The sequence below is a fragment of the Leptidea sinapis genome, chromosome 22 (assembly GCF_905404315.1).
Source record: "Leptidea sinapis chromosome 22, ilLepSina1.1, whole genome shotgun sequence".
NCBI classification, from domain to species: Eukaryota; Metazoa; Arthropoda; class Insecta; order Lepidoptera; family Pieridae; genus Leptidea; species Leptidea sinapis.
In genome coordinates, this window is record NC_066286.1 from 5,631,773 (window position 1) to 5,645,828 (window position 14,056).

The 14,056-nt window shown below is 39.2% G+C and overlaps 1 protein-coding gene across 1 annotated transcript; it reads left to right on the top strand.

The window, feature by feature from the left end:
- Positions 1 to 3,256: 3,256 nt before the first annotated feature.
- LOC126970954 (endothelial lipase-like) lies at positions 3,257 to 11,364 on the top strand. Its single transcript, XM_050817099.1, has 2 exons — positions 3,257 to 3,540; positions 8,781 to 11,364. The coding sequence occupies exons 1-2, from the start codon at positions 3,432 to 3,434 to the stop codon at positions 9,686 to 9,688; spliced, it is 1,017 nt and encodes a 338-aa protein (XP_050673056.1). The 5' UTR covers positions 3,257 to 3,431; the 3' UTR covers positions 9,689 to 11,364.
- The last annotated feature ends 2,692 nt before the right edge of the window (positions 11,365 to 14,056 follow it).

Genomic DNA, 14,056 nt, shown 5'->3' on the forward strand with positions numbered 1-14,056 from the left:
AAGAAATACAATTCTGTACATTGATTTATCTTTGTAAGGTGCGTTTGAGATTTAAGCGCAAAGAAATATGTTAGATGAAATCATTGGATTTTCGGCTAACTCTTGACTCAGTCTATCTATTGATGAATACTGCATTTATGCTGTATAAAGATTAATCAAGGTAAATGAACAAAACGTAGTATACGAGACAATACCATGATTGTACGAGTGATTAGTTAGACGTAAAATTCTCGAATACTCTAATCGCTTACGTCAATTTACGAGTAACTTGCTTAGTCTTGATAAGCGAAGATGGGTATCTGATATGTGCGTCTTAAATGACATTGCGAATGGTTTTATGGATAGTCATCTATTAAGTTTGATAAACTTTAAAGTGCCAACACGATCTGTGCGTATTCCATGCCTATTTTCGATCTCAATAATAATGTACCGCTTAACAACCCGATTATGAGAATTTGTAGAGAATTTAATGAAGTGTGTGCTGATTTTGATATGTTCCTTACAAATATACACTTATTTGATAATACTCTTTGTAAAACTAGCTTGTTTACGTAAAATAATTTAATGTTTAACTTAAATTTCATTATAATGTAATTTCTGTTGTGTCCACTTAGTATTTTTTTACTGTATTTGGTGAATGATGTGTACAATTTTAATTGGATCCCAGGATCACAAAAAATATGCTGTACTTGTTATTAGATGATAGTTTTATCTTGTTATATGTAATTGTACCTAATTGTAAATAAATAAATAAATATGGAACAAAAGCACCTATATTCTGCATCCTCCAGTGAACATCGATAGAGAAAGAACCACACGGGTACAGAGTTGGTGTCGACATCAGTCTTTAGACTTTACCGCAGATCCTCCGACAAGATAACAACATTGCTTTGGTAGGGTCAATTAAAAGTTAAGGTCATGACCTTAACTTTTACCATGGAACCGGACAATTATTTAGTAGGTATTTTATTATATGATGGTGGCATTTTTATTATTTTATACATCGTAGAAATGAGGAGATCCGTAGGACAAAGTCACCGACATAGCCCAAATGATTGCGAAACTGAAGTGGCAGTGGGCAGGGCACATAGTTCGACTGACAGATGGCCGTTGGGCCAGTAAAGTCCTCGAATGGTGACCACGTACTGGAAGACGCAGTGTTGGTAGGCCCTCCACAAGATCCGAAAGGACCGACGATCTGGTCAAGATCCCCTGGAATACGTTGGATGAGGGCAGCGCAGGACCGATCGTCGAGGAATTTTTTAAGGCAGGCCTTTGTCCTGCTGGACGACTACCGGCTGATGATGATGATGATGCTGAAACATCGTAGTGTTACCTGTAACTACTTAAGATATGTAAAAGATCGGAAGCCACATGAATCTCGCAGCAAGAGATTCCAGCAAGCATATGACCAAGCCGCTAAACATTGAACATTGTGTGTGTGTATTACACACACAAACACATAACAAACACATGCAACCATATTATGTAATTACTTAAATCATATTCTAAATAGCTTAGTATAAATTAATGTTACCTCAGGTACTTTAGTTTGTTAAATCAGAACTAACTCGTCTCTCTAGTCTTTTGTTTAACATTGAAATCAGTTTTGGCCTTATTTTTATTTGTTAGTTTTATTTTAATAGGTTCATAATCATTAGTTGTTTTGTTTGGCCTCCATCATCACTACCTTGTGTATATTAATGTTAGCAGGACGGGCAATTGCCTCCTGTCCGATTTCCGTGCGAAATACGGACAGGACTTTTTTTTTATGGAATAGGAGGACAAACGAGCGTACGGGTCACCTGTTGTTAAGTGATCACCGCCGCCCACAATCTCTTGCAACACCAAAGGAATCTCAGGAGCGTTGCCTGCCTTTAAGGAAGGTGTACGCGCTTTTTTTGAAGGTACCCATGTCGTATCGTCCCGGAAACACCGCACAAGGAAGTTCATTCCACAGCTTTGTAGTACGTGGAAAACAGGTCCTTGAAACCGCACTGTGGAGGACCGCCACACATCCAGATGGTGAGGATGATATCCTAACTTGTGGCGTGTCGTGCGAAGGTGGAATTCGGCGGCACAACTACATCTCGGTATCATTAAAGACAAATTGTAATTGCTAACAATAAGCGCTCTTTATTCAGCGAATATCAGTGGGAGGCTCTTTTACACAGGATGCCGGCTAGATTATGGGTACCACAACTACGCCTATTTCTGCCGTGCAGCTGTGTAAAAATTGCTGTCTTTCGGTCTGTAGGGCGCCGAAGCGAATGCTATGAGACGTAAAATCTTACGTCTGAAGGTGACGAGCGCATTTGTAGTGCCGCTCAGAATGTTTGAATTTTTGTAATGGGCAGGGCGTATCAATTAACATCCTGCTCGTCTCTTCCCTTATTTACATAAAAAAATAATAAGATTTAGACATGATGACACACTTATTAAAGAACACAATGAAAAGTTGCTCCGAGATTAAAATCAATAAATAAAATAAAATAATAAATAAATAAATATTGCCTACACATTTATAAAGACACAGCAACGCTCCTGCGATTCCGTTACTGAGCAATGTAAACAACTACTGTTATAATATATCAGCTTGGTTATAGACAGTCTCTCAAAGAAAAATTTAAAGAAAAAAATATTATGACTGCTCATTGTCAGTACATTTATGAAAATTTAATATACGTTGACAAAAATCGTCACCTTTTGGCTCTAAATAGTGATTTTCATTATTATAACACTAGAAATAAGGGATTGCTTATAACTTATTCTAGTAGGCTTCATAAGGTACATAATAGCCTTAAGGGTTATACACTTTTTTATAAAGTCCCAGCTACTGTTCAGGCATCATCTATAAATAAATTTAAATGTTTTATTAAAAAATGGCTCTGTCGTTAATCCTACAACTCCACAGCTGCATATCTAAGTGATCGAACAGCCTGGGACTAAATTATGATTATTTTATAGCAATAGCAATGAGAGTACAATACGAGTATTGAATATTTTATTAAAAAGAACGTAAAAAAAGAACGCTGGGAGAGTTTGTTGCGCCGGTTCTTCTCATTCAGAGCGCCATTTGTTTCCGAAGCGGTAATAGTATCTAGTATATTATAAATGACATCAAAAAGAATAATAAAACTATCAATTTTGAGAAAATAAGTGCCATTGTAGTGCTTGTGTATCGTGAAGATCGAACGCGTGTGATTTATACAACAGTTTCACGACCGTGCAGAGTTCACACGATACAGAGCTCGCGGCGTGTGAAGATCAAGGTGAATGGCAGCCGGAACTCGGAAGGTGATACCGCTACGTGCTCTGAGCGGCTAACAGCTCCCCATCGGAGCAGTAGCCGGCAACAGTCGCTAGCGGGATAGCGGCCAGTGCGCCGGCTTCTGGGCTGCTGTTAGCTTTGCCTTCCGACCTGAGTAGCCATGCGTGCTGCTGGCTTGCTGCTGGTATTGCTGCATTCGGTAGCCGCGGTGCTGCCGCCCATAATGTCCAACTCCCTTGGAGACCTCCTGAGAGCAGCCTCCGACACCTGTGAGTACCTTATATGTTATTACGACGCCGACTGGCGATGCTATTGTTAGTTTCGGAACATAATTTTAATGGGATGTGCCAATCGGATGTGAAAGGTCTACCGCCATCGATACTGTCCTGCAGCAGCAGGGGATACACGGCAACATTGCCCACCAACGTGGATGCAGTATTTATACAATCAGCGAACAATAGTTTTAAATAAAATCTTATAGTAACATAAAGTCAATTAAAGGCCCTCACGGTTAGCAAAATATTAGTTTCAAATAGTTACGAACACTTAAGTTAATACTGTCAACATACTTATGCTCTAACAACTACATATAACTCGTACGTATATACTGTCGACACGGGAATACTGTCAAATGTGGAAGTAAGCTCCTCCAGTCCGTTCATAATGTTACCGTGGCCACAATAAGATCTTTTTTTTAAAGAGAGGATAAACTAGCGTTCCTGGTCAGAGGTGATGTTAAGTGATCACCGCCGCATACGTTCTCATCCAAAACCAGAGGAACCACAAGGGCGTTAGTGGCCCTTTAGAAATTATATAGGTTTGTACTGCAGAAGAGATAGTGCTAAATAATTATGATAGTTCGGTAATACGTTTATCAGTATGTAATGTCCGTGCACTGAATTCATTAACTTTTAGCAATGTTTAGTTAATAAGTCTTACTAAGGAAACAACAATAATCTAGCCTTGTTGTCTCTTATTGTTTCAATGAAATATAAATTGCATTGAATAGTTAGAATAACGTGCATTATATAAAGCACTTTACGAATTAATGCGCAAAGAATTGTAGATTTAAACTATAATAATTGTAGAAGTTTTTTCTTTGCATTGTTTTTTTTATGAAAATAAAGGACTTGACGAGCAGGACGTTCAGCTGATGGTAATTGATACGCCCTGCCCATTACAATGCAGTGCCGCTCAGGTTTCTTGAAAAACCCCAAAAATTCTGAATGGAGTGCCATGAAGTGTAGTGTAAAGTTGTAGTGACAACTGCCCTCGTCACCTTGAGACATAAGATGTTAAGTCTCATTTGCCCAGTAATTTCACTAGCTACGGCGCCCTTCAGACTGAAACACGGTAATGCTTACATTACTACATTACTGCTTCACGGCAGAAATAGGCGCCGTTGTGATACCCATAATCTAGCCGGCATCCCGTCCAAAGGAGCCTCCCATTGGTTGCTTCTATTTGTTTGAAACATACGGCATATTCAGAAAACTAAATGAAAAATGTAATGAACATTCAAGTTTTGAATCATATTTTACGTAAATTACGATTTCTCGAGTTGCCGTCCTAAAAAATGTAAAAGAAGGGATATTTGTTGTTTATCACTATTACCGCTAATCTAACGGTAGCAGGTGATTGTATACCAAACTGTTTGAACGCTGATTATATGAATGTACATACAATACACAATACATTATCGCACTCGCCGGCAAATGTGTTCTGCTCATTCTTTCATCTTTCACCTTCATCAACCTCTTTTCTCCTTTCCACAAGCACACAGCCGGTCCGAGGTTCGAGTCTCCATAGGAGACGCCCCGCGACTGTTGTTGCGTAGTCTTTGCGGCCTCCACGGCCCGCGTTCTATGTCACTGTAAAAACCTTCAGGGCTGACAGCATAGAGGAGGTTTTTAGTCAGTAGGGGGTGTCCGCTTACGCCGACAAAAACGAGTCCAACATATAGGGCTTGTTTGGGGGTCTTTATTTTATTTTATTTTATTTGGGACACAAAACAATTACACACTAGATGATTACATTAGAGGAAGAAATAACATAAGTAGTACTAAGTGCATAACGACAATGTCCACGGGAACTACTATATACGAGGGGCGGTCAAAAAGTTCGCGGAATGGCGGGGTTGGCGGGGGTGAGGTCGCTCCTCCAGGTAGCCGCTACTTGAGTAACTCATAATTACTATATATGCCAATTTCTAGCCTAATTGGGTCATTAGCTTTCGAGTTACAAACGAGTGAACAAGTAAATCGGGAACAAACTAGCCACTATGGAGAAAATTGAACATCGCGCCGTCGTAAAGTTCCTCACCAAACAAGGAAAAACGCCTCAAACTATTTTGCAAGAGATGTTAGCTGTTTACGGAGACTCTGCTCCTGGTAAAACCATGATTTACAAATGGCACGGCCTTTTCAAGCAAGGAAGGGAGTCAATTGAAGATGATCCTCGACCTGGACGGCCCATTGAGGCCACTACGCCGGAAATCATTGAAAAAGTTGAAAAACTTGTATTGGAAGACGGAAGGTTGAAGAAGAAACAACTTGCAGCATCAGTTGGAGTATCAGAAACCACAATTTTAAATATTCTTCATCAACATCTTGGCATGAGTAAAGTGTGTTCAAGGTGGGTCCCGAGAATGCTCACGCCGCTGCAAAAACGTGAGCGCGTCAACTGTTCCCGCGAGTATTTGGACCGCTGTGGAGAAGTTAGGGAAGAAATTATGGCCCGAATTGTAACCGGTGATGAAACTTGGGTTCACCACTATGAGCCTGAGTCAAAGCAGGAGTCGATGCAGTGGCACAAAAAAGGCACACCACCCCCAAAAAAATTTAAAGTGTCGCAATCGGCCGGAAAGATCATGGCGACTATTTTTTGGGATACTGAAGGTATTCTTTTGATCGATTATAAAGAACGTGGTGTTTCTATAACGGGAGAGTACTACGCTTCCCTATTGGACCGATTAAAAGAAGCTATTAAAGAAAAAAGAAGAGGAAAACTGACAAAAGGTGTACTCCTTTTGCACGACAACGCGCCCGTTCACACGAGTCATGTTGCGACGGCTGCCATTCATCGATGCGGTTTTGAACAACTACGCCATCCACCCTACAGTCCAGACCTGGCCCCTAGCGATTTTTATTTATTCCCAAAGATGAAGAAAGAGCTGCGTGGAAAAAAATTTAGAGACGATGATGAAGTCAAGTCGGCGATTTCGGCGTATTTTGACGCCCAAGACAAAACCTATTTTTTCGACGGTATTAATAAGTTATATGCCAGATCCCAAAAATGTATTCGTGTTAAGGGGGAATATATTGAAAAGGAAAAATAACATAATGTATCATTTCATCTTTTTTCCCAGTCATTCCGCGAACTTTTTGACCTCCCCTCGTAAGTGTTAGATAACAAGAAAGAAAAGTAGTTATTACAAACAGATGTTGCTTACAATATTATTATGATGTTACATATAAGTCTCCAATGAGAATATTTAATTTCATAACAATGAGATTTAAGTTTAAATTTAATGAAATAACATTAATTAAGTTGATGCTGTTTCAATGTGCTATTAATTGCTGATTTGAATTGTAGGTCCGATATACCTAATATGTCAATATCTGAAAAGATTTCATTGTATGTGCTAAATAGGCGTTGCAGAGGCGCGCGTTTGCCGGAGTTGGTCCGAATTGGGCTAACTACACAACGGGGACGCTTTCGTACACTGCGCTGACATATCACTGTTGGGACCTGATTAGATTTAGATTGTGTACTAAATCACTGCAGTCATATTTGTTGTTACATTATCCATATAATTTTATAGCCCCAAGAAGTTTTCTTCAAATACGTAAATGTATTTTCCTCCTCTCCAAAACAAAAAATAACTGATTAAGTGAAATACAGTCCAGTAGTAGTGCAATTTATTTTCAAAGTGAGTGTGTGTGAGTATACGGTTAACGGTTGCATTGCAGGTCGCGAAAGCACAAGATTGCACTCTACCACAGGTATCTGATCTGATGATAATGGTTGATTAAAATGCATAACGATCTCAAGTTCTAAAACTTACTACTACTATACGATACTAATATCTCAACATCTTTTGATTATAACTTCCATTGATTTGACGGTGATTTGATTCTTTACCACAATTTTATTTGATAAATGATACGTCATTTAGATCAGCTGTTAACAACACAGAGAAAAAAGTAATAGAGCGCTTTCTCACTACCTCCGATCAGAGTCCGATCCGTACTCGTGAAAACACGGTCTAGAGCAGTCGTAGAACTATTTTTATGGTAGTTTACGCACTAGTTACGGCTTCCGTCATCTGATTTCTTTCCGTCAACCGTAGATAGTTCTACGACTACTTCGGTCCCTGTTTTCACGGGTACGGATCGGACTCTGACCGGACGTAGTGCGAAAGCACTCTCATAGAGGTAACAAATTGGTGACGGCTCTCGCTGACAGAACGGTCTCTCCGGACGTAACACCGAGTGGGGCGAGTATCCAATATTTACTCTTTTTATCAACTAAACAAACGAATAAAAAAAAATCGGTCCGCATCGCTGACCAAGGCAATTATCACATATAATGATATTTCTAATTACCATAATAATATGAATATGGGGAAAAAACAAAAATATTTTAATTTAAAGACCGTACAGCTTATTGTCTTCTAAAATAAACTGACCATGCTTGAGAAAATTGCTATAAAAAGTGTTGAATCTTTAAAAGTGTGTATTAGCCAGGAGGTGAACATTTATCTTTATTACTTTATACTTTAACATATACCAGACCTAATCGTTTCCTTAATTAACAAGTCTATAGCGAACTTACAAATAATATTAAAAAGTCTAAATACTCATTCGGAAATATACTCAGACCTGAGACAAACGGGAGCAAGAAACTCAGCAGCCATCTCTTATTTAGTAAAAATTTACAATAAAATTGATCTAAATGGGAGCGGTCGCTCCATTCGCAAATTCAAATTCAAATATTTTCATTCAAAATAGGATGTGACATCACTTATTGAAAGTCAAAAAACTACCACCCATTCCAAAATGAATGCCTCAGACCTGAGAAGAATGGGCGCAACAAACTCAGTGGGCTTTTTTTTCATCGAATAAATATGTTTACAAAGTAATATTGTACAATTAAACTTCTTATTTAATAGCCTGAAGGCGGTCACTCCATTCCAAATCTGTGGTATTATAAAGAAAGTCATTTATGTTATAGTAACCTTTACCACACAAACGTTTTTTAACAATTCTTTTGAATAACGTAATACTTTTGTTTTGAACATTTTCTGGGATCTTGTTGTAAATGCACGTACATCGCCCCACAAAAGACTTACTAACTCGACTTGCCGAGTAGGCATCATCAGTTTATGTCTGTTCCTGGTGTTAACATTATGGTTATGACAGTTTCTGGCAAATATCTATCACTTATGTGAATATGAACATACGAGGTTAAAACATCATTAAAACATCTGGTAATTTGGTTGTTTCAGGTGAAAAGCTACCGTTGGACATCATATCATCTGTACAGAAGTTGTCAGATCTAAATGTGATAATGTTCACCAGAACTGGCAAAAAACAATACGCGCTGAATGCGGCGCCCGCACACCTGCCGCGCGTCTCCTCCCCCGACGTTCCGCTCACCGTGTTCATCTCGGGCTGGTGGAACTCCCCGCAGGATGAAGCCGCGCGAGCCGTGGTACGAGCGCTGCTCACCGCTGCTCCCTACGTGTTGGTATTGGATACCCGCGTGCCTTTCTCCCGCGGCTACGTGTCCTCGGCTGCACTAGTGAACGCAGTAGCGCGCCGCCTGTTCCGACTTATCAGTGGAGCAGCGGCGCGTGGACATGACCCAGCCCGCACGCATCTAGTGGGATTCAGCCTGGGCGCTCACGTGGCTGGCATAGCTGGTGATCTGGTGCGGCGTCGGCTCAACGCTACCATTGGTCGGATCACAGCACTCGACCCTGCACGGCCTTGCTTTGCAGGCGCGGCGCGGCGAAGATTGACGAGGGACGACGCGCGCTTTGTCCACGTGGTGCACAGCAGCGCCGGCGTGGTGGGTCTGGAAAGTGCGGTGGGTCATGCCGACGTGTACGTTAATGGGCTGGAGGGCCGGCTGCCAGAGTGCCGCGCACGTCCTGTGCCGCTCGAGTGCGAGCACGCGGCAGCCTGGAGACTATACGCCGACTCAGCGAAGACCGCGAGCGGAAATGGGCTGCTAGGCCGGCGCTGTCGCGACTGGGCCGAGTTACAAAGCGGCCGGTGTGACGGTGAGCCGACAAACCTGGGCTTCGGGTGCCGCGACGACACGCGGGGACTCTTCATGTACTCGCCTCCCAAAGAGGATACCAACTTGAAAGTGTTTAATTTGTTCGACGTGAACACTTGGTTTAGTTGAAACATTTACTGATGGCGTCGAGCCATGTTATCGAAGTAAATTTTCTCAATGATGGAGATGGAAAGAGAGCAGCATGTCCTATGGTAGGTGAGCACCGGCCTGCAGAGGCATAGCAATAGTGCCTATGTGACTTTTCAAATACTTGAATGAATCAATCCTAATTATAAAGTATGAACTACATATAACCCCTCATTCATAATGGTCCGCTAACTTAAAACAGCCGCTAAGGAGTGTTATTTCTCATTCTCACTTAGGTCAATAGAAGAAGACAGAATGAGAATTAGCAATGCTTAAAGTTAGCAGACTATTATGAATAAGGGGGATAAAGTTTAAGTATTAGTGTTATTCCTGCCGCCGAATTCCATCTTCACGACACGCCACAAATTAGGATCCCACCATCTGGATGTGTGTCGTTCCTCCACCGTGCGGTTTACAAGAAATTTTCTTTCACGTACAACCAAGCTGTGGAATGAGCTTCCTTGTGTGGTGTTTCCAGGACGTTACGACAAAGTGACTAACATATTATCGCCAGTGTAAGACGTAGCTTGTCATGCACACTAAAGTACTTATCTTAGCCTGTTTTCATGCGTTGCCTAACAGCACGAGACTCTATCTTGACGTATAAATTGTCTAAGAATGTTAAATAATATTAAGTTTACTAATATAGCTCTGAGAACAGTACTTTATTGATAATACATATTTGTGCTTTCCGACACGTACTTACTATATCGAAACGTGACTGCTATGCGCTGTGGACGGAATAATAAATCAAATCAAATCAACATCGGACTGTAGATCTGTTTCTAGATAAGTTTCGAGTGCAACAAGCAGGTCTCGCTAGATACATCAGACTGCAATCTTAAAATTATAACTCATTGGTACAGGCCGATATCCACTGAAATTTTGTAGCTAAAATTTTTTAATTCTTTATCGCGACCTCACCAAATGGCCAAATGGAAGACAAGCGCTGTTTTTCAAACTAGCAAACATGTTGAGTTGGGACCATTTTTTAACATAAAGAAATAATGTTCCAGTGTTTTTATTTAGGTATTATTTGTCGCTTTCATATTTAAGTCTTTTGTATTCACGTTTCAAATAACACTGTTTCTTCCTTTTCTTTCTTTTTCAATAAGCAAGATTTTTCTTATAGGCTCCTTTGCACAGGATGCCAGCTAGATTACGGGTACCACAACGGCGACTATTTCTGCCGTGAAGCAGTAATGTGTAAGCATTACTGTGTTTCGGTCTGAAGGGCGCCGTAGCTAGTAAAATTACTGGGCAAATGAGACTTAACATCTTATGTCTCAAGGTGACGAGCGCAGTTGTAGTGCCGCTCAGAATTCTTCGTCCCTTATTTTCATTAAAAAAAAGTCTGGGTACATAGATCTCAGTCTAAGACATTCGCAGTAGTTGGTACTTGCAGTTGGCACGATTTCCACCAGGATGCAGTTCTCCGGTCCTTCTCTATATAATTAATCCGTATTACGTACAGAATATATTACTGACAGAGCGTATTAATTGTAAGCGGTTCATTGAACAGTAAGCCGTTAGACTGATGGCTGTGCGCAATACATTTATTTATAGATAGGCATTATGTTATTACATTGTGTTTAACTTTATAATTTACCATTATAAAACTGTAAATACATTAATGTTAATAAATATTTGTTTGTGGATTATTGTATTGTTATTTCTATTTTATGTATGTCTTAATTGATTACTTAAGCGTTTACTTGTCATCGGTAAGCAAAGTAATGCATAAATTTAATAAACTATGCCTACAGGGACATTAAAATCAAGTGTATTTTTATCACTGACCTATATAATAATATAATATAATAATATTGACACACTCTTACACAAATTATCTTGTCCCAAACTAGGCATAGCCTGTACTATGGGTACAAGACAACGATATATTTAATACAATATACTTACTTAAACATACATATAAACATCCACGACTCGGAAACAAACATCCATATTCATCATATAAAGGATTGCACCTACCGGGATTTGAACCCGGGACCTCTAGCTTAGTAGTCAGGGTCACTAACCATTCGGCTATATCGGTCGTCAAATAAATACCACCGGACAGGCTGTACCATATGTTTGACAGCAAATTTTTTATGAATATTTGAAGCGCCACTAGCGAGCGTCCAGAAAACTAATTTTCACCTATAATACAAATGGCTGCGCAGGAACGTACAATACTATGAAGTATTTGTGCATTAATTTCGTTCGTTTTCCATGTTATTTAAACTTTAAGAATCAACGAAATAAAGTACACAATTTTCTTTGTTAATAGTTTCCCACTATCTATCGATGTTTGCTGTCATTACTGGTTTCAGTACCGCAGACTCTCGCTATATTGCCAACAGCGCCAAAATGGCGAATATCAAACAGTCACATAAGCACTTTAACAGCTGGCAGCTGTCCAGTGGTATATAGTAGAGGTCAGTGATTTTTATACTCAGGTGTGTAGTTTTAATCATATTTTGACGCAATGTTAACAGGGTTGCCTGTTCTTAAATTTAAAATTTCCCATGTAGGCACTAGTTACTGAAAAAAATGTTTGTCTGTAAAGTCGAGGATTGCGGACGATAATTTTTCGTGATAGCGTTACAAGAAAACATCTTTTTATACGATCTTTTATGTGAGTCATGATACTATTTATGCTACTTCCGATCGTGCCTCTCTCTCGCTTGCACGCTCGACTCAGCGTAACGTGACACTTATTTGTGCGTGCAGCCAGCGTGAATCGATTTATAAGACGTTATCACATCGAAAATGTGGTGTTGCCTGTTTGTTTCTAAGTAAGCATTGGATAAAGTGGAACTTTTTTGGATCGAAGTTCCTTATGGGACGATGCGGAAGGGTACAGGGAAAAAAAGTCCCGAACGTGAGATTATTATTATTTATATATAAACTAGCTGACCCGACAGACGTTGTTCTGCGCATAATAAATAAAATACTGTTTTTTTATGAATTTGTCAATAATATTTCATTACATCAAGAATTATTACGTAAAATATGGTCCCTGTTGTTATAAATTGCTTCACAGCAGAACTGTCAAACCGTGCGTCAATAAATTTTCTCACAGAAAATATGTCCATACAAAACAAATATTGGAAATAAATTAAATTATGGGTCCCAACTCGAAATAAAAACAATCCTATCTCTCATATTGGACTAAACTGCACTCCATGAAGTAATCCCTATTTAAATCCGTTCATTATTTTATCAGTCCATCGCGGACAAACAACGTGTCACGTAATTTATATAGATTAAGATAATTGACAAGTAACAATTATTGACATTTGACACATTTCTGACAAGTTACATTGACTGTTTATTTAATTTATTTAGAGCATTGTTAACAAGGCCAAACCAAACCAAAATACAATAAACGAATATTTTAATCATATTTAAATAGGTTTATAACTGCAATATTACATTGACATAAAAGCAAAACATGTACATTACTTATACCTTTTTGATGTTATTGAAGATAAATTTCTTTGAGTATTAATTACGTTGCGCGCGCACAATGACATCTAAGAAAACATCTCAAAAATCTCAAGAAAACTTCTAAAATAAAAGTGTTTAGAAGTTTTCTTACGTTTGTTTGGTTTCTTCGTCCATAATTAGGACATGCAAAGGGTTCAAGCCAATGCAGCCGTATTCTTTAATATTTAATAATTTATTTAACGATTTTTAAAATATTATTCTTTCTACAAACGTAGACGCACGGCGAATAAGTAATTTTAAGGATTTGTTTTGTTACGCCAAAGAAGTATAACTTCTTGCGTGCATATTCTATTGGACAAATTCGGATGTCTACGTAGAAAACCACGGAGCCATTTCTTCCCAGCTCAGCCTTTTTCAACGCTAAAAGGGTGCTTTAGGTTATTTTTCATAGCCAATTGGAAAGCCATGTACTTACTTAGCATCTTTGGATCTTAAACCATAGAAACGTTGGTCCGTTTCTAGACAATAATTTGCTAGTTCAGTTTCTAATGAGATTCACCAGGTCTTCGGAAGTAGAATCTGATTTGAAGTAGTTTTCCAGGGTTCCCTTTGGAACACCAGATAATTTTGATGCCCTAAGGTAACCCATTTGTACCCTTCTTACAGCATAAACAGCCCGTATCATGTTGTCTCTATCCCATGATTTTCTTTTGGGTGGCATCTACAACAATACAGGTAAATATCATTGAGTGAAGATTTATGTCAATATACCATCAGCCACATTTAGCATAAAATGAAGACAAGACTTATAATCTGATCATTACGACATGCTGGGAAAGAAAGGCAGATGACACTTAGACTATTTTACTATTTGCCATACAATTTAGAGGTAGAATA

Excerpts from the sequence above, each read along its gene's own strand:
- LOC126970954 (XM_050817099.1), top strand. The coding sequence starts at position 3,432 with ATGCGTGCTGCTGGCTTGCTGCTGGTATTGCTGCATTCGGTAGCCGCG. Across the intron at positions 3,541-8,780 it reads GAGAGCAGCCTCCGACACCT|GTGAAAAGCTACCGTTGGAC; the intron begins GTGAGTACCTTA and ends TGGTTGTTTCAG.